A 26,600-nucleotide genomic window follows, 5' to 3' on the forward strand; every position below is an offset into this window, starting at 1 on the left:
AGTCCATTTTACAGAGGCATTATAAAACCAGAACCATCATTCTGTACAATAAAACCAACTAAACTCTTATAGAACTTATTCACGCTAGCGACATCTTTGTTTTTTAATGGGAATGACAACGAGGCTGAGAGGGATATACTTACAGTCTCTTCAATGGGCTGTACTGCAGTTTAAAGTGTTTTTGGATCGTTCCGTGGACAAAACATTGATAAAATATCTATCCAAGAACATTCAGTATACAAAGAACTCCTAACAACATGAGTTGTCTAAAATCAGATGTGATCTAGGAGCTTTTAACAGATTTATACCATTCGTGCCATTGAAGAGACTGTAAACTATCCATCACAGCCTCGTTGTCATTCCCATTAAAAATCAAAGATGGCACCGGGGACACCATGCGAGAAGAAGACGTGTGAGACACGAGATCTGCGAACTTTGCTAGTTTTTTAATTATTTTCATGTTATAATCTGGTGAGATTCGATTCACCCAGTTACATACTTGTTCTTTGAGGTAAATATGGCAAAGAAGTCAAAATCCTCAGACTCTGGAGACATTAAAAAACACTTATGTGTTCAAGCTGAGGCCTCTGACGGGACTGCGAGACGGGGACTCGATTTGGACAGCACGTCGGTAGATGAAATTCAGCGTCAACCGTCCAACATGTTTGTGATGTTGACGAAGGTTGTTGCTGACCTGGAGGAACTCGCTGTAATACGTCGATCGATTACGGCGATGGAAACAAAATTCTCTGAGTTGGTCACAAGAGTGACAGAAGTTGAAAAACGAATTGATTATCTTGAGTCATCGGAAAGGGAATTATCTGCTAATCCGCCCGTGTCCAAAACAGATTTGGAATTAATTTCTGAAAAACTGGAGTATTTTGAAAATATGAGCCAAAGGAATAACATACGAATTGTTGGAATTCCTGAGCTTGAAGAGGGCAGAGATATGGTGGAATTCCTGGACGAGCTCTTCCCGAGTCTGCTCGACATAACAGGCCACAAGCTGGAAATCGAGCGAGCTCACAGAGTCCCGGCTCGCAGATTTGCTGAGGGAGACAGGCCCCGATCGATTCTGGCCAAATTTCTGAGATCATCCGATAAAGATCTCGTGTTGCGCCAGGCGAGGAGCAAAGGGAAGCTTTCTTGGAAGAACCATAATATTTTTTTCTTCCCGGACTTTGCAAATTCGACAAGAGAGAAACGCGATCGGTTCAAGGAATGTAAGAAACTCTTACATCAGAAAAAGATCTCGTTTGCTCTGATGTTTCCGGCCAAACTGAGAATAGAAACGAAGAATGGTCGCAAAGTATTTACATGTCCAAAACAGGCACTCTCCTTCATAAATACATTGGAGTAAGCCATTTGATGTTTCTTATATTAGTGGACTCGTGGTTCAGTAACTATTATCTGAGAAAGCTGGGTGCCATTTTTGTTTTTTTTTTGCGGCTGGAGTTTGTTTTGTGGCATAACTTCAAGAAACTTTTGCATTGACGGAAGATCTTTTTTACACTGAAGTTTCGGGCAGATCGAGAATGGACACTTTGGATGACCGCAAAATATCTACATGCTCACATAAAGGACGTCTTTTATAAAGTTGACGGGCTGAGTAAGTTATGGTGTATTTTTCTCTTCTTTTTTTTTTTTTTTTTTTTTTTTTTTTTTTGTGGCCTCCAAGTTAGTTTGGCTCTTGATCATCCGAGGAACAAGGATGCCGGTTTTGTTTTTTGTGCTGGCTCCGCCTAGCGGCTGGAGCTTTTTCTGTTGAATATCACTCCTTTGGAACAGCTGTGGATAAATCTGTTTGTTCTTTGTGCTTATTCCTCCTGTTGGCTGGAGTCTGTTTTGTTGAGTATTTTTACGGGACATTGGAATGATTATGTCATCCGCTGAACTCATAACAGCTGGCTCACTGAACAATTGCTTGTCTGTCCGAGGAAACTGAACGGCTTTATATCAGCTGGAGTTTATTTTGTGGAGGAACACACCTTTGAGACGGAACTGTGAATGAGTCTACATGTTTTTTCTGTTATTCTGCCTGTTGGCTGGGGTCTGTTTTACAAAGTATTTTCTGTTATGTAATTTTGCCTCACAGAATTTGTATAGAAGCACCGGACATGAGCAATCCGATGGCAAAGTTAACGCGGGGGCTCTCGTAGGTGTACATGGACTCTTTGAGTTTAAAGGGATTGACGCCGGTTGGTGCTGTCGTGCGCGGGGTTAATGCAAATGTTTTTCTTTTTTCTGTTTGTTTTGTTCGGGGGGAAGTTCAGGGTTTGACTGTTATATTAATGGGGAATGTGGTCTGTATAATCTTGTTTTTGACACACAATTTATTTATTTTTATTATATCAATATGTCAAATGTTAATATGAATAAGTTGTCTCTCTTCACATGGAATGTGAATGGGTTGGGGCACCCCATAAAAAAGGAAGGTTATTTCTTTTCTTAAACGTAAGGAATATGATATAGTGTTTCTTCAAGAAACACATCTTTCCCCGCAGGAAGCTGAAAAATTTGGGAAGATATGGGGTGGACATGTTTTCTTTAGTGTTGGCTCAAGAAGAGCAGGGGAGTCATTATATTGATTAATAAACATCTACAATTCAAATGTTTCAAACAGATTAAAGATAAATTAGGAAGAGTCATTATTGTTTTAGCTGAAATTCAGGGGCAAAGGTTGATTTTGGCTAATATTTACGCACCTAATGCTGATGATCAGGGCTTTTTTATAGATCTTGAAGGGATGTTGCAAGCCACTGGCACCCCTCATGATATAATATTGGAAGCAGACTTTAATCTTTTGATGGACTCAGTCCTTGATCACAGTGAAGCAAATGTGTGTAAGCCCCCTAGAGCAACACTGACGCTTCACAGGATGTGTAAAAATCTTGGTCTTGCAGATATTTGGTGACTTTTGAACCCATCTGGTAGAGACTATAAATTTTTTTCAACAGTCCATAAGATTTATTCTAGAATAGATTTATTTTTGATATCTAAGTCCCTCATTTCATCTGTTGTTGATTGCTCAACTGGAAACATTTTAGTCTCGGATCACGCCCTGGTGAGTTTGGAGATGTTGCCACATACGGAGAAAAATAAATCATATAGTTGGCGCTTTAATGTATCCCTTTTGCAAAATCCTGATTTCCAACAAATGTTAAAGACCGAAATCAGTGTTTATATGGAGACCAACTGGTCCTCAGTATCCTCTGTGGCCGTGGCTTGGGAGGCACTTAAGACAGTTCTTAGGGGTCGGATCATACAGTATGCCTCATTCACCAAAAAATCCAAAGCACGAGAACTTGTGGAGTTGGAAGAGAATATTAAAAGTGCAGAGGCAGATTTGAAGCGCAGAATGTCATCTGATGGCCTCAGAGAATTAACTAGATTGAAATACAGGTATAATGGTATTTTGTCGTGGAAAGTGGAGTTTTGGTTATTCAGGGCAAGACAGTCATACTTTGAGTCAGGGGACAAAGCAGGGAAGCTTTTGGCTAGATATATAAAGCAGAGAGAGGTGAAATATTTACCTTGGCCACTGATATTAATAATGCTTTTAAAGAATTCTATATTGATCTTTATAGTTCTACGTCTTCGTCTTCTGATGAAGATATTAGAAACTTTGTGGAACTATTAAAACTTCCTAAACTGACGACTGAGCAAAGAAATTGTCTTGATTCTGAGATAACCTTGGAGGAACTTGACAAGGTAATTAAGGCCTTACCTACAGGCAAACTCCGGGGCCAGATGGTTTTGCTGCTGAATTTTTTAGATCTTATGCTACAGAACTGGCTCCACTTTTGTTAGAAGTTTATACAGAATCATTAAAGAATGGAAAGCTTCCTCCAACCATGACACAAGCCCGGATCGGTCTGATTCTTTAAAAGGACAAAGATCCATGTGTGTGTAAAAGTTACCGACCAATTTCCCTGATCCAGCTAGATGTAAAAATGTTGTCCAAAATTTTGGCTAATCGTTTAAGTAAGGTTATGACATCTCTTATACATATAGATCAGGTGGGGTTTATTCGGGGCCGCAGCTCTTCTGATAACATCAGGTGTTTCATTAATATCATGTGGTCAATAGCGAATGATCAGTCTCCGGTCGGTACCATTTCACTTGACGGCGAAAAGGCATTTGATATGGTAGAATGGGATTATCTTTTTAAGATTTTAGAAATGTATGGGTTCGGGAGTACATTCATTGGTTGGATTAAGTTGCTTTATAGACACCCTGATGCAGCGGTACAAACAAATGGACTAATTTCAGATTATTTTACTCTGGATAGGGGCACTCGGCAGGGTTGCCCTCTTTCCCCATTATTGTTCTGTCTTGCCCTGTAACCATTAGCAGCTGCGATAAGAAAGGAGGATGATTTTCCAGGGGTGGAGGCAGGAGGCATGGCGTATAAGCTTCTGCTTTACGCAGATGATATTTTATTATTCGTCTCCGACCCCACTAGATCTATGCCTGCCCTCCACAGAATTATTAATTCCTTTTCCAAGTTCTCAGGATACAAAGTCAGTTGGTCTAAATCCGAAGCCTTGGCTCTGACAGCGTACTGCACAGAAACGGCTTTCCAGCCGGGCGCCTTTCAGTGGCCCAAACAGGGCATTAAGTATTTGGGTATTTTATTCCCAGCAAATTTGTCTGATTTAGTTAATTAATTTTGACCTTTTAATAAAAAGTTTTCGAGCGATGTGGACAGATGGGCTTCATTACATTTATCGATGATTGGGAAGATTAATGTTATAAAAATGAATTGTATTCCAAAATTCAATTACCTGCTACAATCTCTCCCTATAGATGTCCCCCTCTCTTATTTTAAGCAATTTGATAGCATAGAGAAGTCCTTCATTTGGAATGGTAAACGTCCCAGACTACATTCCAACAAATTACATTTACCGATTGACAAAGGTGGGTTAGGCTTACCCAAGATTTTGTTTTATTATTACGTGTTCGGTCTCAGGCATTTGGCTCATTGGTTGCTTCCACCTGAAAGAGCCCCTCCCTGGTTTTCTATTGAACAGGAAGTCCTTGCCCCTATTTCACCATTGCAAAGTCTTTCTATTAAACTAACCGGAGAAGTTAAGTCACACCCCGTTATTTCACATTTGCACATGATTTGGACAAGAGTGGCCAGAGTATTTAATTTGGACATTTATTTAAATGTTGCCTCAAGCATATGGCTGAACCCAAAATTATGTATCAATAAGTCCCCTTTCTGTTGGTCAGAGTGGATTGTGAGAGGGGTTGTTACACTCGGCTACCTGTGTGAGAGTAGAGTGTTGAGATCTTTTGAGAATCTGGGTCATCATTTTGGGATTCCCAGATCTCAGTTTTATAGGTACTTACAGCTGTGCTACATGCTCTGTACTATTTTTGGGAGTAGCACACCCCCCCCTAAAGCGGCAGATGCTTTGGGAGAGGTGATTACTGCTTTTGGAAAAGGTCATGAGGCATCAGTGTATTACTCCCTGTTGGTTCGGAGTCTGGGGGATGGAGCTTTAGCTTCTATCAAGAGATTATGGGAAAAAGATTTGAATTTGGTATTGGAGGAAGAAGTGTGGACTAGGATTCTAAAAAATGTCAAGTCTGCATCTAGAGATGCAAGGGTTCGCATTATGCAATTTAAGATTCTACATAGAATTTACTGGACCCCCTCTAGATTATATAGGCTTGGTCTTAAAGACACACCCAACTGCTGGCGTTGTCAATCAGAAGTTGGAGACACAACTCATGCCTTTTGGGGGTGTGTTAAGATTCAAGATTTTTGGATGAAGGTGCAGAGCTATTTGTTTGACGTTTTGGGCACTCAAGTTTTGCTTTGCCCCAGACTTTGTATTTTGGGTGACAGAGCTGTCATAAATTTGGGGGACAAATTTATAAAAAATTGGGTTTTAACAAGTGTTATGATTGGCAGACAAGTCATTCTAAGGGGTTGGAAGTCCGACGTAGCGCCATCATTTCTAGAGTGGTGTACAGAGATGGGGAGGGTGGCAGCGTTTAAAGAAGGGGTATCTAGAGGATTGGGTAATTTGTACTTGTTTATGGGAAAATGGGGTAAATATTTGGAATTTTGGGGGGGACAGTGGAGAGAGAGATGTAGAGGCTATGTGTGTGAATAATCATATTTTATTAATTATTTTATTTTGTAATATTTGTTTTTGTGTGTCTATAATTATGTGGGACCACTGGGATGTTGTTTTGGGTAGGATTGGGGGGGGGGGTGGTAGTAATAGAGGGGGTTAAGTATTGATTCTGTTTGTATATGTTCTTGCCTGTATGTGTTAATATAGGAATCAATAAAAAATGTTAATAGAAAAAAAAAATCAAGATGACACTAGCGTGAATAAGGTCTATAGGAGTATTGATTTGGAAAAGTAGTTTTGCTTACACAAAGGAAGGTTTGATAGTCTGCTCACATACAATTTAATGTGCAGAATGCATTGAAAATTACCTTAAACATTACTCAACAAGCTCCTCTGTGTCTGTGCTGAAGCAAGCAAAATTTACAGAATGCTCAATAATGTATTTACTTTCCACAGCTTGAACATACATATTTGCCATAAAAGAACAATATGTTAATCATTTAGGTCAACTGCTCTCTTCACAGAGCCACACATCATAGAATTCTTCATGTATTTCTTAAACTTCTGATCCCTCAGACCATATATGAGTGGACTCAGCAGGCGAGGTAGAATACTTGTGAGAATAAAGGTACAGAAATAGATTACAGACCGGTAGTAGGGAAAGAGAACCGTTAAGGCCTGGTCTATGACCGGTGTGATTAAGGACAGTGTACAGAGCAGTAACTGTACACCATGCAGCAAGATGGTTCTCCTGACCTTTTTTGCCTGCGCTGGTTCTGAAGCAGCTGCTTTAGCAGAGAAAAGCACTTTGAAGTAAGTGTAAAAGAGCAGCACCCAGACTGAGCACATGTAGCCGATGTTAAAGGCAGCGTTGCTTACAATGTTGTACTCAAAACTGAACACATTTTGGGTGTAGCACATACGGCTAGAAGTGAAGAACGTGGAAGGACTGAGAGCCAAGACCACAAACAGGTCCACCATGACAGGAAGTGCTCCCAACAGCCAGATGATGCCGATCAGGAGTTTGGTGTGTTTGACGGTGCATATTCGTGCGTGATGCAGAGGGTAGCAGATGGCCACAAAGCGTTCAATAGCCATGCCGGCCAGGTTAAGTGGTGTGTTCTTGTAGACGGTGCTGGCAATGAGGATAAGGATGCAGCAGAAAGCAACATTCAATCCCATGGTTATTGTGTAGCTAAAAATGAACAAAACGACACACACAGACAGCGTAATAATGTCATTTATGATCAGTTGCATGTAGAGGATATAGCGCGGCTCCTGGGTGAAGACAGGATTCTTGAAGCATGTATACAGCAGCAAGCTATTGATAAAATTGATAACGACACCAAATAAAACCACAGTGAAGTTTTTGAAGATGGCCTCCTCTAAAAAATCTTTGCGTTTATTCAGTTCTGAACTGTTCATTTCGTGATCTTAAATAAATATTTTAAACTATGTTCTGTTGCATAAATATTAAATACCAGTAGCTTTTAAATGGGATAACAATTCAAAACAATAAGAAAGTCTTGCACAGTGTACAGTTGATCATGTCATGGTGCTATCAAGGAATCCAAAAGGACTAGTCTGAGCTGACTATTCAGTTTAAATATGCACATCAAAGATAGAAAACATTTGTTTTTCTGGTACCTCTCTATCTGTCTATTGCCTAGATGCACTTTAAGTATGCCCTGCTCTTTATATTATTGCTGCTATCAGATATGCTATTCAGGGGTTGCAATATTCTCATGAGTCTTGCTATAATATCAATACTGAGTCCCTAAAGTAAACAAGGAGGTTTTTCTCAGTACAACCACTGAAAAACAAATGAATCTTATGTGTATTAACCTTTACAGGGGTTCACCTACTGAGGATTAAAAAGTAAAAAACAAAAAACAAACTAGCATATATCTCTTGTGTAGTGAGATATGAACTCGAGAAGCCTATTGTTAGATATTGCAACACTAATGCAGTTTTTTAAATAAAGGGCTTTGTTATATTTAAAGGAATAGTTCACCCCAAAATGAAAATTCTGTCATAGTACCTCACCGACCGACAGACCTACATGTCTATCTGTCTATCTTTCTGCATTTTATTTCAGTCTTTTCTATCTATCTATCTATCTATCTATCTATCTATCTATCTACAGTGCATACAGAAATTATTCAGACCCCTTCATTTTCTTTCACATTTTGTTATGTTGCAGCCTTATGCTAAAATGCTTTAAATTATAATTTTTTTTCACATCAGTCTAAACTCCATACCCCATAATGTCAAAGAAAAAAACAGATTTTTGATAACTTTGTAAATTTATTAAAAAGAAAAAACTGAAATATCACATTGACATAAGTATTCAGACCCTTAACTCAGTACTTAGCTGAAGCACCTTTGGCCACAGGTGGACTCCAATCAAAGTGTAGAAACATCTCAAAGATGATCCAAAGAAATGGGATTTATCTGAGCTAAATTTCAAGTGTCATAGCAAAGGGTCTGAATACTTATGTCAATGTGATATTTCAGTTATTTCTTTTTAATACATTTGCAAAGTTATCAAAAATCGAGTTTTTGCTTTGTCATTCTGGGGTATGGAGTGTAGATTGATGTGAAAAAATTAATTATTTAAAGCATTTTATCATAAGGCTGCAACATAAAAATGTTTGAAAAAAGCTATCTATCTATCTATCTATCTATCTATCTATCTATCTAGCTATCTATCTATCTATCTATCTATCTATCTATCTATCTATCTATCTATCTACCTATCTATCTATCTATCATCTGTCTGTCTGTCTGTCTATCTGTCTGTCTATCTGTCTTTCTGTCTGTCTGACTTGCTGTCATCACACCTACTGTAATTTTAATTGATTGCAATATTATTTCTCCCCTTAATGACACAAAATATTTTAACACATTTATTATAGAATAATTGCTTTTATTCAAGAACATTGATTTATATAAAAATGAAAGACTTTTCATAAGTGCAAAAGTATTTACCTCCACCAGACTATACCATATTACTGTAAATATAATTATAAAGCAATAGTAGATTTTCAGTAATTTAACAGTGCTGTATAAAATATCCATTTGTCATACTTGAGTAAAAGTAAAGGTCCCTTCATGGAAATTGTAAAAGTTAAAGTAGCTCATGAGAAAATGACTTAAGTAAAATTAACTTGCCATTGCAATCTCTAGGCACTATCATGATTTCAAGCTTGATTTCACTTTCTAGTGCTTGACGCATGTGCAGTGCCCTAGATGGCGCTACAGGAAGTGTAATCGAGCTTGAAAACCTGATTGCCAAGGAGACTGGTAATGTCAAGGTTTATAGTCGAAAAGGAGTTATATTTTGGTCTATTCTCACCCAAAACCAATTGGATCCATTCAGAAGACCACTGGAGTGTTATGGATTATAATTATGCTGCATTTATGTGATTTCTGGAGCTTCAGAGTCTGGCCACCGTTCACTTATATTGAATTGACTTACATAACAGCAATATTCTTCTGAAAATCTTTTTTTTTTGTTTGTGTTCTGCAGAAAAAAATTAAAGTAATACACATCTTGGATCGAATGAGGGTGAGAAAATTATGAGAGAATTGTCATTTTTAAACAAATTATCCTTATAATGGTACAGTCAAGTCACATCAGAATGATCATATTTATGGGATGAGTGTAAATTAACACCACAGTCCATAAAAATTGGAACACTGAAGGAGGGAGTTGAGTCATATTAGTGACCAGAACAGAGACTTGTGGGGGTGGGCTCTTTTCATTTGGGCCAATAAGCAACCACCCAGAACACTCTGGCAACTGCATAGCAATGTGCTGAAACACAATTAAAACAAATTACAAACAGCATAGCAACAACCTGACAACCACCTAGAACACCCTGTCAACTGCAGAGCAATGTGCAAAAAACACAGAAAACAACTTAGCAACAGCGTAGTAACAACCTGGCACCCACATACTGTAGCAATGCACCAAAACACACAGAAGAGATCACTTTGACAACTGCATAGAATGCCCTAGCAACCATCCAGAAAGCCCTAGTTACCACATATTGTAGCATAAATGTGCTACAAAGCAAATATAACACTTTAGCAACCACCAAAAAAGTAGTTTTGCTTAAACAAAGACAATTCACATCTTCACAAAATATAAAAATAACCATTGTTGGACATTTTCATGAGCACTGGTACAGTAATTACTCATACACATCATACATTGTTTAAATGTAAAATGTAAACGCATGTGATTGACTTATATGAACAGGTCTCCTGGAAAGGCGGGAGACTGATTGCACATAACTTCATTATTTAACAGCTTTCATAATGTTTAAGCCTAAACTTATCAAATTAATTTGTTAAAAAAAAACTAAAAGTGGAGACAGAGGATGGAACACATAATCTGGCGTGCGCTTCGCTGGTGATTTTGATTCAGATTCATGATTCACAAAATGAATCATTCAGACTGCTTTTTGAATTTTTTTGTTCATTTGAAAGGAATCAAATTTAAAAGATTCGACTCAAATTATTCTTTCAGCGAATCACACATCACTATCACCGATCTGCATCCATTTTGCATGTACAGCGGTTATTCTTTTGCAGTCGCAAAAGTAACGAAAGAATCTGGAGAAATTTAGAGGAGTAAAAGTATCAATTTTCTTTTCAAAATGTAGCGAAGTGAAAGTAAAAGTCCAAAGAAATATTTATACTCAAGTAAAGTACAAATATTAAAAAACTGCACTTAAGTACAGTAACGAAGGATTTGCACTTTGTTACTATACACCTCTGCATTTCAATAAATATAAAATATGTCACAGTAATTGAAGTGTTGACATATATTTCAGAAGGTTTTCCCTTATGTTTCCTGGGGTTGTAAGTAGCTGTGTGAGTGACTGATAATTGTTTGAGTACGGGTTGGTCTGTCTGCTCAGAGATCTCGGTGGAAAAATCAGGTTGTTCTGACATTTCATCAGTTCCTTTGGGCAGTGTGTGACAAACTCTTCTCCAGTAATTATCGCTAACATTGTCCTAGTGGAACCAGCTCCCTTTAGAGCTTTCAGTGAAGGTCAAGGCTGTTTATAAAACCTAATGAATATGCCTGGGATTACCACATTCTGAGGGGAACACCTTGAAAGATTATCTGATTACAGATGGCTCAGAAAATTCCCAGGTCACGATGCACCTCGGATGAATGTTTCATCTTTCACTCCCTTGCATTAAAAAGAATGTATTCTTATTGATTATAAATGACAGTGTCGTGCAAGCTTCGACCATGTGGGAGTAATTCAACTGGAGTAAAGGTTGGAGTATAGGCCAACTGCAGTGGGTACAGATTGTTTGCGATGAGGCATCAAAGCTTCTAGGCCTGCCCAGGGTCATACCACATTAAGAGCACCCTGCCTGATTGATCAGAGAACTGTAAAAGCTGTCCTCTCCTCTATATCTGGAACACTTTTCTCAGGATCAGGCATTTATTTTAGCAATATCCTCATAAACAAATTTCTCAAATTGTGATCTCTGTACAATTAATTTCAGGCCATTTTTTTCCTCTGCCAGAATTAATGGCTGACATAGGCCTCCGACAAAACAGAAACCCAACTAACAATATTATTTAGACAACATGTCACAAAAAATATGCAATAGTTGATACACACTATTAACTATAAAATATACTGTAATTAAAAAATTAACTCTACTGTAAAAATGATTTGTAAACACAATGACTACACCATGCTTTGACATTTGAATTAATAATTAAAACAAAATGTAGCCTCTCTTTCTCTACATGCAACTAACCTTTATGTTTTCTACATGTCAACCACACCTGTCTTTAACATTCTTTGATGCAGATGTATAATATATTTTAAAAGAATGCCTTAAAGTATCTCATAGTTCTGTCCATAAAAATAAAGAAATATATAAAGATTTAATAATGTTATACCTTTCTTCTACTGTATATGGTGCCATTATACAGTACATATGATATTGGATACACTTTGCTTTTGTATGTAAGTATTATTGACAGCTCTAGTTCTTGTGTTTTAGTGTTTTTGGTAAAAAATGAAAAAAATGTTGATACTCTAGCCATGTGTGCCTTGTTTTTTTAATTAAATGTGCCCTCAGTAATATTCACGGTTTTATTCTCAGTTACTAATGCCATTGTAAAAATGCACTATTCACAGTCAGCAATGATTAATATACTGCACATATATTTAAAAAAGTGTCCACTTACAAGACATTATAAATACTATAAAGTGAGTAATATTCGGCTGATCTCAACATGGCATCACTCATGAATATGCACCCACCACCATATGTAGAATAAAGCAGCTTTTTCTCTGACTGATATATAATCTCTAAATGATGTTATTGTACATCATATTCAACTTATTTAAAAAAATACATTACTACTACTACTATTTCTGTCTGTTTAAATGTTTAGTAATTAGTAATTAATTTGAATTATTATGGAATTAATTCAAATCCTAAAAGAAAAAAAAATCACATTACTGACAAATAGATTAAATTACGGTATAACCAAACTAATCATAACCATAACTCATTATCATAACCATAATTCAGACTCATAACCTGATAACAAACTTATTTGCTAGATGTTGATAATAGTTAAAGAACATCTTTTCAAACATCACATGTTTAAAATAGCCACCCATATGTGGTGAAATATACTGTAGGCTACTGTGCAAAGGTCAGATTTTTCACAAAAACAATTGTTTATATCTTCTGCTTTAGTGTGTCAGTAGGAAGTATACATTTTAGATTTCCAAACATTCCTTTTGTAAATAGAATTGAATAGAAGTAGAACAAGGAGTCCTGCAGCAGATGGCATGGCCCAGATCTCAACATCATTGAGTCAGTATGGGATTACATGAAAAGACAGAAGCAATTGAGACAACCTTAATACGAGAGGTCACGTGACGCCATGCAAGAAGCAGACGTGTGAGTGATGAGCTCTGCGCACTTTGCTAAATTTTTTATTATTTTCATGTTATAATTTGGTGAAATTCGATACACCCAGTTACACATTTGCTCTTTGAGGTAAAACATGGCCAAAAAGTCAAAATCCTCGGGCTCTGGAGACATTAAAAGACACTTACGTGTTCAGGATGAAAGCCCCGACAGGCCTACAGACCGGGGACTTGATTTGGATGGCGTGGCAGGAGAAGAGATCCAGCGTCAGTTGTCCAACATATTGGTGATGCTGACGAAGATTCTTGCTGACTTGAAGGATCTCGCTGTAATACGTCGATCGATTACGCTGATGGAAATAAAATTCTCTGAGTTAGTTACAAGAGTATCAGATGCTGAGAAACGAATCGATTATTTGGAGTCTTCGGAGAGGGAATTAACTGCTAATCCGCCTATGACCAAAGTTGATCTGGAACATATTCTTGAAAAGCTTGAAGATCTTGAGAATAGAAGCCACAGGAATAACGTCAGAATTGTTGGAATTCCTGAGCATGAGGAGGGCAGAGATATGGTGAAATTCCTAGATGAGCTCTTCCCGAGTCTGCTTGACATAACAGGCCACAAACTGGAAATCGAGCGAGCTCACAGAGTCCCTGCTCGGAGATCTGCTGAGGGATTCTGGCCAAATTTCTGAGGTCATCCGATAAAGATCTCGTGTTGCGCCAGGCGAGGATCAAAGGGAAGCTTTCTTGGAGGAATCATAAGATTTTCTTGTTCCCGGACTTTGCGAGTTCGACAAGAGAGAAACGCAATCGGTTCAGGGAATGCAAGAAACTCTTACATCAGCAAAAGATCACTTTTGCTCTGATGTTCCTGGCCAAACTGAGAATAGAAATGAAGGATTGTCGCAAAGTATTTACATGTCCCAATCAGGCAATGTCTTTTATTGAATCAATGGGCGAGTAAACCATTGGATGTTTTCATGTGAGTGGGTTGATTTTGGCTAATATTTATGCGCCTAATGCTGATGATCAGGGCTTTTTTATAGATCTTGAAGAGATGTTGCAAACTGTTGGCACCCCTCATGGTATAATATTGGGAGGAGACTTTAATCTTTTGATGGACTCAGTGCTTGATCATAGTGAAGCAAAAGTGTGTAAACCCCCTAGAGCAACACTGATGCTTCACAGGATGTGTAAAAATCTTGGTCTTACAGATATTTGGAGACTTTTGAACCCATCTGGTAGAGACTATACATTTTTTTCATCAGTCCATAAGATTTATTCTTGAATAGATTTTCTTTTTTTTTATATCCAAATCCCTCATTTCATCTGTTGTTGATTGCTCAATTGGAAATATCTTAATCTCAGATCGTGCCCTGGTGAGTTTAGAGGTGTTGCCACATATAGAGAAAAAGAAATCATATAGTTGGCGCCTTAATGTGTCCCTTTTGCAAAATCCTGAATTCCAACAAATGTTAAAGACTGAAATCAGTGTTTATATGGAGACCAACTGGTCCTCAGTATCCTCTGTGGGCGTGACTTGGGAGGCACTTAAGGCGGTTCTTAGGGGTCGGATCATACAGTATGCCTCATTCACCAAAAAATCCAAAGCACGAGAACTTGTGGAGTTGGAAGGAAATATTAAAAGTGCAGAGGCAGAGCTGAAGCGTTGTATGTCAGCTGATGGCCTCAGAGAATTGACTCGACTGAAATACAGATATAATACTATTTTGCCGCAGAAAGTGGAGTTTTGGCTATTCAGGGCAAGACAGTCATACTTTGAATCGGGGAACAAAGCAGGAAAACTTTTGGCTAGATATATAAAGCAGAGAGAGTCTTTTTCTACCATATCCCTCAGTGAAATCTGCTGGTGGTGAAATATTTACCTCGGCCACTGATATTAATAATGCTTTTAAAGAATTCTACTTTGATTTCTATAGTTCCATGTCTTCGTCTACTGATGCAGATATTAGAAACTTTGTGGAACCATTAGAACTCCCTAAACTGATGACTGAGCAAAAAAATTCTCTTGATTCTGAGATAACCTTGGAGGAGCTTGGCGAGGTTATTAAGGCCTTACCTACAGGCAAGGCTCCGGGGCCTGAAAGCTTTGCTGCTGAGTTTTTCAAATCTTATGCTACAGAACTGGCTCCACTTTTGTTAGAAGTTTATACTGAATCATTAAAGAATGGAAAGCTTCTTCCAACCATGACACAACCCCGGATCAGTCTGATTCTTAAAAAGGACAAAGATCCAAGTGACTGTAAAAGTTACCATCCAATTTCCCTGATCCAGTTAGATGTAAAAATGTTGTCAAAAATTCTGGCTAATCGATTAAGTATAGTTATGACATCTCTTATACATATAGATCAGGTGGGGTTTATTCGAGGCCGCAGCTCTTCTGATAATATTAGGCGTTTCATCAATATCATGTGGTCAGTAGCGAATGAACAATCTCCGGTCGCTGCCATCTCACTTGACGCCGAAAAGGCATTTGGTATGGTAGAATGGGATTATCTTTTTAAGGTTTTGGAAATATATGGGTTCGGGAGTACGTTTATTGGATGGATTAAGTTACTTTATAGGCACCCATTAGTGGCGGTACAAACAAATGGACTAATTTCAGATTATTTTACTCTGGATAGGGGCACCCGGCAGGGTTGCCCTCTTTCCCCATTATTGTTCTGTCTTGCCCTGGAACCATTAGCAACCACGATAAGAAAGGAGGATGATTTTCCAGGGGTGGTGGCGGGAGGTATGGCGCATAAACTCTTACATTACGCAGATGATATTTATTATTTGTCTCTGACCCCAGTAGATCTATGCCTTGCCTCCACAGAATTATTAATTCCTTTTCTAAGTTTTCAGGATATACAGGTGCATCTCAATAAATTAGAATGTCGTGGAAAAGTTCATTTATTTCAGTAATTCAACTCAAATTGTGAAACTCGTGTATTAAATAAATTCAGTGCACACAGACTGAAGTAGTTTAAGTCTTTGGTTCTTTTAATTGTGATGATTTTGGCTCACATTTAACAAAAACCCACCAATTCACTATCTCAAAAAATTAGAATACATCATAAGACCAATAAAAAAAACATTTTTAGTGAATTGTTGGCCTTCTGGAAAGTATGTTCATTTACTGTATATGTACTCAATACTTGGTAGGGGCTCCTTTTGCTTTAATTACTGCCTCAATTCGGCGTGGCATGGAGGTGATCAGTTTGTGGCACTGCTGAGGTGGTATGGAAGCCCAGGTTTCTTTGACAGTGGCCTTCAGCTCATCTGCATTTTTTGATCTCTTGTTTCTCATTTTCCTCTTGACAATACCCCACAGATTCTCTATGGGGTTCAGGTCTGGTGAGTTTGATGGCCAGTCAAGCACACCAACACCATGGTCATTTAACCAACTTTTGGTGCTTTTGGCAGTGTGGGCAGGTGCCAAATCCTGCTGGAAAATGAAATCAGCATCTTTAAAAAGCTGGTCAGCAGAAGGAAGCATGAAGTGCTCCAAAAGTTCTTGGTAAACGGGTGCAGTGACTTTGGTTTTCAAAAAACACAATGGACCAACACCAGCAGATGACATTGCACCCCAAATCATCACAGACTGTGGAAACTTAACACTGGACTTCAAGCAACTTGGGCTATGAGCTTCTCCACCCTTCCTCTAGACTCTAGGACCTTGGTTTCCAAATGAAATACAAAACTTGCTCTCATCTGAAAAGAGGACTTTGGACCACTGGGCAACAGTCCAGTTCTTCTTCTCCTTAGCCCAGGTAAGACGCCTCTGACGTTGTCTGTGGTTCAGGAGTGGCTTAACAAGAGGAATACGACAACTGTAGCCAAATTCCTTGACATGTCTGTGTGTGGTTGATGCCTTGACCGCAGCCTCAGTCCATTCCTTGTGAAGTTCACCCAAATTCTTGAATCGATTTTGCTTGACAATCATAAGGCTACGGTTCTCTCGGTTGGTTGTGCATCTTTTTCTTCCACACTTTTTCCTTCCACTCAACTTTCTGTTAACATGCTTGGATACAGCACTCTGTGAACAGCCAGCTTCTTTGGCAATGAATGTTTGTGGCTTACCCTCCTTGTGAAGGGTGTCAATGATTGTCTTCTGGACAACTGTCAGATCAGCAGTCTTCCCCATGATTGTGTAGCCTAGTGAACCAAACTGAGAGACCATTTTGAAGGCTCAGGAAACCTTTGCAGGTGTTTTGAGTTGATTAGCTGATTGGCATGTCACCATATTCTAATTTTTTGAGATAGTGAATTGGTGGGTTTTTGTTAAATGTGAGCCAAAATCATCACAATTAAAAGAACCAAAGACTTAAACTACTTCAGTCTGTGTGCACTGAATTTATTTAATACACGAGTTTCACAATTTGAGTTGAATTACTGAAATAAATGAACTTTTCCACGACATTCTAATTTATTGAGATGCACCTGTAGAGTAAATTGGTCTAAATCCGAAGCTTTGGCTCTGACAGCGTACTGCCCAGAAACGGCTTTCCAGCCGGGTGCAAACAGGGCATTAAGTATTTGGGTATTTTATTTCCAGCAAATTAATTTTGACCCCTTAATAAAACGGTTTTCGAGCAATGTGGGCAGGTGGGCTTCTTTACATTTATCTATGATTGGGAAGGTTAATGTTATTAAAATGAATTGTATTCCAAAATTAATTTACTTACTGCAGTCTCTCCCTGTAGATGTCCCCCTCTCTTATTTCAAGCAATTTGATAGCATAGTGAAGTCCTTCATTTGGAATGGTAAGCGTCCCAAATTACATTTCAATAAGTTACATAAGCCGATTGACAAAGGTGGGCTAGGCCTACCCAAGATTTTGTTTTATTATTTTGCATTCGGTCTCAGACATTTGGCTCATTGGTCACTTCCACCTCAGAGAGCCCCTCACTGGTTCTGTATAGAACAGGAAGTTCTTGCCCCTATTTTGCCACTGCAGAGCCTTTCTATCAAATTAATTGGAGAAGCTAAGTTACATCTCGTTATCACACTTGAACTCGGTATGCACAAAAGTGTCCAGACTGTTTAATTCTGACATTTTTTTAAATGTTGCCTTGAGCATATGGCTGAACCCCAAACTATGCATCAACAAGTCCCCTTTTTGCTGGTCAGAGTGGATTGGGAGGGGGGTTACTACACTCGGTGACCTATATGAGAATGGAGTGTTGAGATCCTTTCAAAATATGGTTAAACTTTTTGGGATTCCTAGATCTCAGTTCTATAAGTATTTACAGCTGCGCCACCTGCTCTGTACTTTTTTGGGAGTGGTTTACACCCTCCTAAAGCGGCAGATACTCTGGGAGTGGTGATTACTGCTTTTGGAAAAGGTCATGAGGCATCGGTGTGTTACTCCCTGCTAATTCAGAGTCTGGGAGATGGAACTTCAACTTCTCTTAAGAGATTATGGGAGAAAGATCTAAATTTGGTATTGGAGGAGGGAGAGTGGGCTAGGATTCTAAAAAATGTCAAATCTGCATCCAGAGACGCAAGGGTTCGCTTCATGCAATTTAAGATTTTACATAGAATCTATTGGACCCCCTCTAGATTGCATAGGCTTGGTCTTAAAGACACACCCACCTGCTGGCAATGTCAGTCAGAAGATGGAGACACAACCCATGTCTTTTGGGGATGTGTTAAGATGCAAGAATTTTGGATGAGGATTCAGAGTTTTATGTGCGAGGTTTTAGCCTCTCAAATTTTATTTTGCCCCAGACTCTGTATCTTAGGAGATGGGGCAGTCATTAATTTGGAGAGTAAGCACATGAAAAACTGGGTCCTAACTAGTGTTATGATCACCAGACAGATCACTTTGAGGAGTTGGAAGCCAGCTGGAGCGCCCCCGTTTCAGGAGTGGTGTTCAGAGATGGCCAGAGTGGCAGCTCTTGAGGAGGGGGTATCCAGAAGACTGGGGAGTCTGGACATGTTTGTAAAGAAGTGGGGCAGATATCTGTCTTTTTTGGATGGCTCTCGGGGAGGAACAGTGGAGAGAGAGGTGTAGGGGTTTTATGTGTGTGATTGTTTTATTTATTTTATTTTTTTAATTTATTAATTAATTTATTTATTTATTATTGTTGTGGGTCTACATTGGATTTAACAAAGGGCTATTGGCAGATCCCCTTGGCACCAATTTCTCGTGAAAAAACAGCCTTCTCCACACTGTTTGGATTACACCAATTTGTGACGCTTCCGTTCGGTTTGTTTGGGGCCCCAGCTACGTTTCAGCGTAGCTTGCGCCGCTGCCTATTTAGATGACATCATCATTTACAGCAATGATTGGCAGCGACACATGCAGCATCTGAGGGTGGTTCTGAGATCGCTGCGACGAGCGTGACTCACAGCAAACCCCAAGAAGTGGGCAATTGGACGGGTGGAGTAATGGTATCTGGGGTTCCACTTGGGCCACGTGCAGGTGTGTCCCCAAATTGACAAGACCGCTTTGATTGCGACCTGCCTGAGGCCCAAGACCAAAAAGGGGGTGATACATTTCCTGGGGCTGGCTGGTTATTATAGGAGATTTGTACCTACTTATTCGGGTGTCACCAGCCCGCTGACTGATCTCGCTAAAAATGGAGCTCCAGACCCTGTCCAGTGGACAGAGCAGTGTCAACAGGCATTTACACAAGTGAAAGACACACTTTGTGGGGGGCCCACTTTTACATTCATCCGATTTCTCTCTCCCTTTTGTCTTACAGATGGATGCTTCAGACAGGGGGCTGGGGGCCGTACTCTCGCTGGTTGTGGAGGGGGAGGAGCGCCCAGTGCTGTACATTAGTCGCAAGCTCTCGCTGAGGGAGACAACGTTCAGCACCGTTGAAAAGGAGTGTCTTGCCATCAATTGGACGGTCCTCACTCTCCGGTACTACCTGCTGGGGTAGGCCTTCACTCTCTGTTCAGACCACGGCCCGCTCCAATGGCTCCACCGCATGAAGGATACCAACGCGTGGATCACCCATTGGTATCTGGCTCTTCAGCCGTTTAAGTTCAAGGTGGTCCACAGACCGGGAGTGCAGATGGCTGTTGCCGACTTCCTTTCCAGAAATGGGGGGGAGTGGTAGACAGGTCGGATGTCTCCCAGGCCTGAGTCTGACAGTGGGGATATGTGGCAGCGGGGGCATGGTCGAGCGTCCACCCGGAGAGAGAGAAAGTGGTAAGGGTGCATACACCTGAGCCAGATTATGATTAACACCTGTTTCTAGTTGTAGTGAGCTTGGGGAGAGTGGTATAAAAGGACCACGCCACCGACAAGAAGGGGAGAGAGAGCCAGAGATCTAGAGTCCCGCTGAGTAGTTGATGTGTTAATGTGAAGCTAAAGAGTTAATGTGAAGCTAATGAGTTATTGTGAAGCTATTGAGCTATTGTGAAGCTATAAGCTCAGAAGAGTTGACAGTTAAAAAGCCTTAACTGAGACTGAAGAAACCCGGTTCCCTGTGTCCTCCTTCCTTCCCTGTGTGAAGTTTTGCTACAGGGAGTTTTGTATTTATGAGTAAAATAAGGTCTATGGTTAACATTACTTGATGATACATGGACGTTTTGTTCTACAACATATATTACACACTTTCATACCTCAAACATGAATTTTGAAGCCGTATTGAATTGCACACTTTTTTTTTTAAATCACATGGTGGCTTCAAAATTCAAAGTATGAAAGTATGTTGTATATATGTTGTAGAACAAAAGGTCCACGTATCATGAAGCAATGTTTACCACAGATCTTATTTTACTCATAAGTTGAAAAACCCCATTATAAAACACCATAGGAAAATCCCGAGGGAACCCATGGCAAATTAGACTTCCGGGTTTGCCTACAATTTGAGGTCACAGCTGAACAGCTCTATGCAATAGGTTTTCACACAATATGCAAATGGTAGGTCTCTCAAAATCTGTTTTTTATACACACAAGAGTATAAAGTGTTATAACACTTAAGTGTTTTACATTCATGTTTAAGGTATTTTGCAGATGCTCTTACCCAAAGAAATGTTTATACACATAAAGCTACCTTGGTCAATAGATGTCAAGCATGTGATTTCTAGAAATGTGATTTCTTTTATGTCTAGAAATATAGCAGATATTCAAAGATGGAACTGTATATGACACAGTTTGTTTCCAGTGAAAGAATGTGTATGAAACTCTTTCCAAAAGCCTTTTAAGCTCTGCTTCCTATAGGCTACATAATAGGGAATGATTATATCAACCTATATGTTCAAATACAATAGTATGATTGGTTGTTGGGACATTAATTCTGTAGTTTTTTTCTTTCAGATTTCCAATAAATAGCTGCTTTAAAGCATTGCATTAGCACAAGCACACACATTTAGAAGATTTTTGCAGCTTTGAAAGAAGCCTCCTGATTTAGTTTTTTTTTTTTTTTTTTTTGTTTGCACAAGACAGACAGCAGATCTGACATGCCTTCAAGGCTTATGAGTAATATTTTCTATTGTTTTTTTCTTCTTCTGTACCTTTGATTTTGTTGGCTTGCAGGCAGAGGTTCTCTAGACTGGTGCTGATTGTTGGGATCCTCTCCAACTTGTTGAAGGACAAATCGAGTTCCACGAGTGTGCTGACATTGAAAGCATTGGCTGGAATTCCACCATTGGTGAGCTGATTGTGCGACAGCCGTATAAAGTGCAGCTCGGGCCAGTGGCTTAGAAAGTCAGCAGAAATACTGGATATATGGTTGTATTCGAGGTAGAGCTGGCTTAGCTTTGGCGGCAAGCTTTCTGGAATCTTCTTCAGTCGGTTCGCTCATAAGTCTAAAAGAGTTAAAGATAGAAGGCCCTCAAGTGCGCCACCAAGGTCTTCAATGGCATTTATTTGGAGACGCAGGACTGTCAGGTTGCTCATTCCACTGAAGGAATCGGCAGGAACTACAGAGATATTGTTGTGATTCATTCGTAGATCACGTAGGGAGTGTGGTAAACCTTGTGGAACACGGCTAAGGTTGTTGTTGTGTAAAAAGAGCCGTTCTAGGTTTGGTAGTTTGGCAAAGATTTTGTCACTTATCTTGTCGGAGCTCAGCTTATTTGAATGGTGGCTTATCCATGCCAAATTTGGGGCATTGTCAAAAACTCCCTGTGTGATGCCTGTGATCTGGTTATTATGCAAGTAGACGTACTTTACCTGAGATGATACAAATGGCACGTGCTGTAGGTTGCGGTTGTTGCAGTACATTGCGTAGGGGTAGGTTGAAGGGCAGTCCAGCACAAAAGGCTCATCCTCTGTTCTTAAAGAGGCATGATTGTAATTGTGACTGTGGCCATAACCGTGACCATATGTTCGGTTGCGAAGGTAACTTAGCCATGTCAAAGTGTTGGTTGGTTGTGTTGTGGATAAATCGATAAACCTTGCCAACAACAACAGTGCAATCCAGCCTCTCATTGTCACTACAGGAAAAATAAAAGTAACACAAAAATGAAAATGAACACAAATTAGAGCTGTTCAGCCATGGCATCAATTTGAAGGTAAACCCGGAAGGCTAATTCACCACGGGTTCTCTCAGAAATTTTCTTATGGGTTTTTATAATAGGGATTTTCAAATTACATGTAAAACAAGATCTGTGGTGAAAATTACTCAGAGACTTTTATGTTTTGTTCTAGAACATAAATAACACACTATCATACCTCAATCATGGATTTTGAAGCCGTTGTGTCTTTTAAAAATGCATGTTGCTAACCCGGACTAAATAAGGACTACAAAAGTCATTCATTTTGAAAAGCACGTAGCTCACATGTTGCTGGTAGTTGTAGTCCTTAATTAGCATTGTGACAGCAACATGCATTTTTTTCAAAAATGTGTGTAATTTATGTTCTAGAACAAAATGTGAAAGGCTTATTTAATGACAGGCCTTATTTAACTCAAAAAATCTAAAACTGCCATTATAAAAACCCATGGCCCAGAATTTTTTGGACTACAACCTGATGTGGACTACATGCGTTTGTGTCAGCTAGGAGCACAGACAATTTAAAATAAGAGTCCTTGTTGTATTTCAGCTTATAGTTAAAAGTCAGGTGTTATGCACTAAATCTTTATTTTTTTCTGGTTATTATGGCTACGCAAAAAAGTGCATCTGGGATTTTAATCATTTTGGACTCTTGTTGCCTCTATATCTATGCCCGTTATAGTAAGGAAAGACTGAGATTTTTTTTAACATTGACTACATCGATTTAAAAAACTATCAGCCAATTAATCGTTATCAGCCTCTTCCACCACCTTAGTTAACTTAATATTAGTCAACCTCTAACTAAAATACTTTCTGTTATCCAAACTTAAAATGCATATAGGTAATGCATGGACAGTTTGATTTCCTATAAATGTTTAAATACTGTGGCTGTGTGGCAACATTTGAGTATTCCAATCAGCCTGACAAAAAAACATTTGCACAACAAATGTGAGTTTGGGATGGGACTGTTTGTTTGGCCAACCAATGGAAGACAGGGGGAATGTTCAAGAAACCTGTTTGAAGAAATCTTTGTTGTGCAATTCTGTTTGTTGTGTCTAGAGGTTTAGAAATTACACACTTCACCTTTAAGACACAGAACTGATGTCCTCCTGTCACAAGTTTCCATGCATAAACTCTCATTGCAAGATAATCATCATTATTTACATGCAGCATGTTTTATATCAATCAGAACAAAGTTGTTGTTAGAACAGGGATTAGGCTATCATGCAAATTCTCTCAGGTCTGGGCAAGTATGCCACATGTGTTTTTTTTTTTCTTTGTTCAAAAGCTACAGAAAATTTGTAGTGAAAGAAACACATTTTGCCTGAGGGAAGCTTTGGAGAGTGCTGGCGACAGCTTAACTCTCAGAGGATATTACAAAACATTGATATCACTGTTGACATCCTTGTTTGAACTGGCATTATTTATTAGTTTGGTTTCTGTTAGGGTGAAATGCCATGTATATAGATTAATTTAATAATGTGTCTTGTTTTTAGATAAATGATTAATTAAGACTATCTTTCTTGAAAAAACAAAAACAAACAAACATTAAGGGACAATTTCATAATCATAAAGCCCTTGTTTTCCTTCTGTGTAAAACTTAAATAGAAAACTGCAAAGTGTTGCTCCTTAATTTCTTGTCTCATTGTAACAATTGATGGTAAGATTAAATTTGTACTTAAACTGTCATGCAACAACATCATCATGTTGTTTGGGACATGGCTGCCTGTCCATTTGTCTGTGAATTACAGTTCAAGTTCTTGGAACAATTTTGCAACATTGGCAATGGTGATGACACATTATTATCCTTCATTTAAATAATGTCAAAGTAGACTGAATTTACAAGTAATTAAAAAAGTATTTTTTTGCAATTTCATGGAAGGCAAAAGCCATAAAAGTCCATTATAGTCAAGTACACATAAACTGTATGCATATACAAAACAATATTCTGTTATGAGAGCAGAAAACTAAAATCTTAGGCTTTTATGGTAAGCTTTCAGCTAAATAAGGATAAAGTACATTCCTGTGGTTGTAGCGTGTGTGTCCTTCAATCTTTCTCTCTTTGTCCCTTTTACGTGTGCCTCCACCTCTGAGGGGGAGAGAGAGAAATACAGAAAAAAGGTGGAGAGGGGGTAAACAAAAAAAGTATGCTATGCATTGGCAATGTTTTCCAGATGCAAGCAAGCATCAAGATTGAGTTAAGTAATTTCTTTGCACGCAATTTATTCCAGAAAGCCCTAGTTACCACATACTGTAGGATAAATGTGCTACAAAGCAAATATAACACTTTAGCAACCAAAAAGTAGTTTTGCTTCACATCTTCATAAAATCTAAAAATAAATATTGTTGGACATTTCTATGAGTGCTGGTAATTATTCATACACATTATACATTGTTTAAATGTAAAATGTAAATTCATGTGATTGACTTATATGAACAGTTCTTGGAAAGGCAGGAGACTGATCGCACATAACTTCATTATTCAACAGCTTTCATAATGTTTAAGCCTAAACTTATCAAATTAATTTGTAAAAAAAAAAAACTTCCCAAGTTCTTGTCTTCCCAAGTGGAGACAGAGGATGGAACACATAATCTGGCACACGCTTCGCTTGTGATTTTGATTCAGATTTGTGATTCACAAAATGAATCATTCAGACTGCTCTTTGAATCTTTTAATAATAATTATATTTACTTATCACACATACAGTGAAATTCTTTTTTTCACATATTCCAGCCAAGCTGGGGTCAGAGTGCAGGGTCAGCCATGATACAGTGCCCCTCATGATACAGCACCCCTGGAGCAGATAGGGTCAAGGGCCTTGCTCAAGGGCCCTGCTCAAGGGCCCAGCTCAAGGGCCCAACAGTGGCATCTTGGCAGTGCTGGGGTTTGAACCCCCAACCTTCTGATCAGTAACCCAGAGCCTTAACTGCTGATCCACCACTGCCCCTTTGTTCACTTTAAAGGAATCAAATTTAAAAGATTCGACTCAAATTATTCTTTCAGCGAATCACACATCACTATCACCGATCTGCATCCATTTTGCATGTACAGCGGTTATTCTTCTGCAGTCGCAAAAGTAACGAAAGAATCTGGAGAAATTTAGAGGTGTAAAAGTACCAATTTTCTCTTCAAAATGTAGCGAAGTGAAAGTAAAAGTCCAAAGAAATATTTATACTCAAGTAAAGTACAAATATTAAAAAACTGCACTTAAGTACAGTAACGAAGGATTTGCACTTTGTTACTATACACCTCTGCATTTCAATAAATATAAAATATGTCACAGTAATTGAAGTGTTGACATATATTTCAGAAGGTTTTCCCTTATGTTTCCTGGGGTTGTAAGTAGCTGTGTGAGTGACTGATAATTGTTTGAGTACGGGTTGGTCTGTCTGCTCAGAGATCTCGGTGGAAAAATCAGGTTGTTCTGACATTTCATCAGTTCCTTTGGGCAGTGTGTGACAAACTCTTCTCCAGTAATTATCGCTAACATTGTCCTAGTGGAACCAGCTCCCTTTAGAGCTTTCAGTGAAGGTCAAGTCTGTTTATAAAACCTAATGAATATGCCTGGGATTACCACATTCTGAGGGGAACACCTTGAAAGATTATCTGATTACAGATGGCTCAGAAAATTCCCAGGTCACGATTCACCTCGGATGAATGTTTCATCTTTCACTCCCTTGCATTAAAAAGAATGTATTCTTATTGATTATAAATGACAGTGTCGTGCAAGCTTCGACCATGTGGGAGTAATTCAACTGGAGTAAAGGTTGGAGTATAGGCCAACTGCAGTGGGTACAGATAGTTTGCGATGAGGCATCAAAGCTTCTAGGCCTGCCCAGGGTCATACCACATTAAGAGCACCCTGCCTGATTGATCAGAGAACTGCAAAAGCTGTCCTCTCCTCTATATCTGGAACACTTTTCTCAGGATCAGGCATTTATTTTAGCAATATCCTCATAAACAAATTTCTCAAATTGTGATCTCTGTACAATTGATTTCAGGCCATTTTTTTCCCTCTGCCAGAATTAATGGCTGACATAGGCCTCCGACAAAACAGAAACCCAACTAACAATATTAATTAGACAATATGTCACAAAAAAATATGTAAGC

The 26,600-nt window shown here is 38.9% G+C and overlaps 1 protein-coding gene and 1 pseudogene across 1 annotated transcript; both read right to left on the reverse strand.

Annotated features, from left to right (window-relative positions):
• Window positions 1-6,587: 6,587 nt before the first annotated feature.
• or90j1 (odorant receptor, family 90, subfamily J, member 1) lies at window positions 6,588-7,520 on the reverse strand. Its single transcript, XM_051669941.1, has one exon. It carries the CDS (start codon window positions 7,518-7,520, stop codon window positions 6,588-6,590), a length of 933 nt encoding a protein of 310 aa, XP_051525901.1.
• A 13,947-nt stretch (window positions 7,521-21,467) lies between these two features.
• On the reverse strand, window positions 21,468-22,427 carry LOC127424587 (fibromodulin-like; annotated as a pseudogene).
• Between the last annotated feature and the right edge of the window lie 4,173 nt (window positions 22,428-26,600).

Source organism: Myxocyprinus asiaticus, chromosome 33 (assembly GCF_019703515.2).
Source record: "Myxocyprinus asiaticus isolate MX2 ecotype Aquarium Trade chromosome 33, UBuf_Myxa_2, whole genome shotgun sequence".
Taxonomy (NCBI): Eukaryota; Metazoa; Chordata; class Actinopteri; order Cypriniformes; family Catostomidae; genus Myxocyprinus; species Myxocyprinus asiaticus.

Bases quoted from the DNA above. Each gene is read 5' to 3' on its own strand.
- or90j1 (XM_051669941.1), bottom strand. From the start codon at position 7,520: ATGAACAGTTCAGAACTGAATAAACGCAAAGATTTTTTAGAGGAGGCC.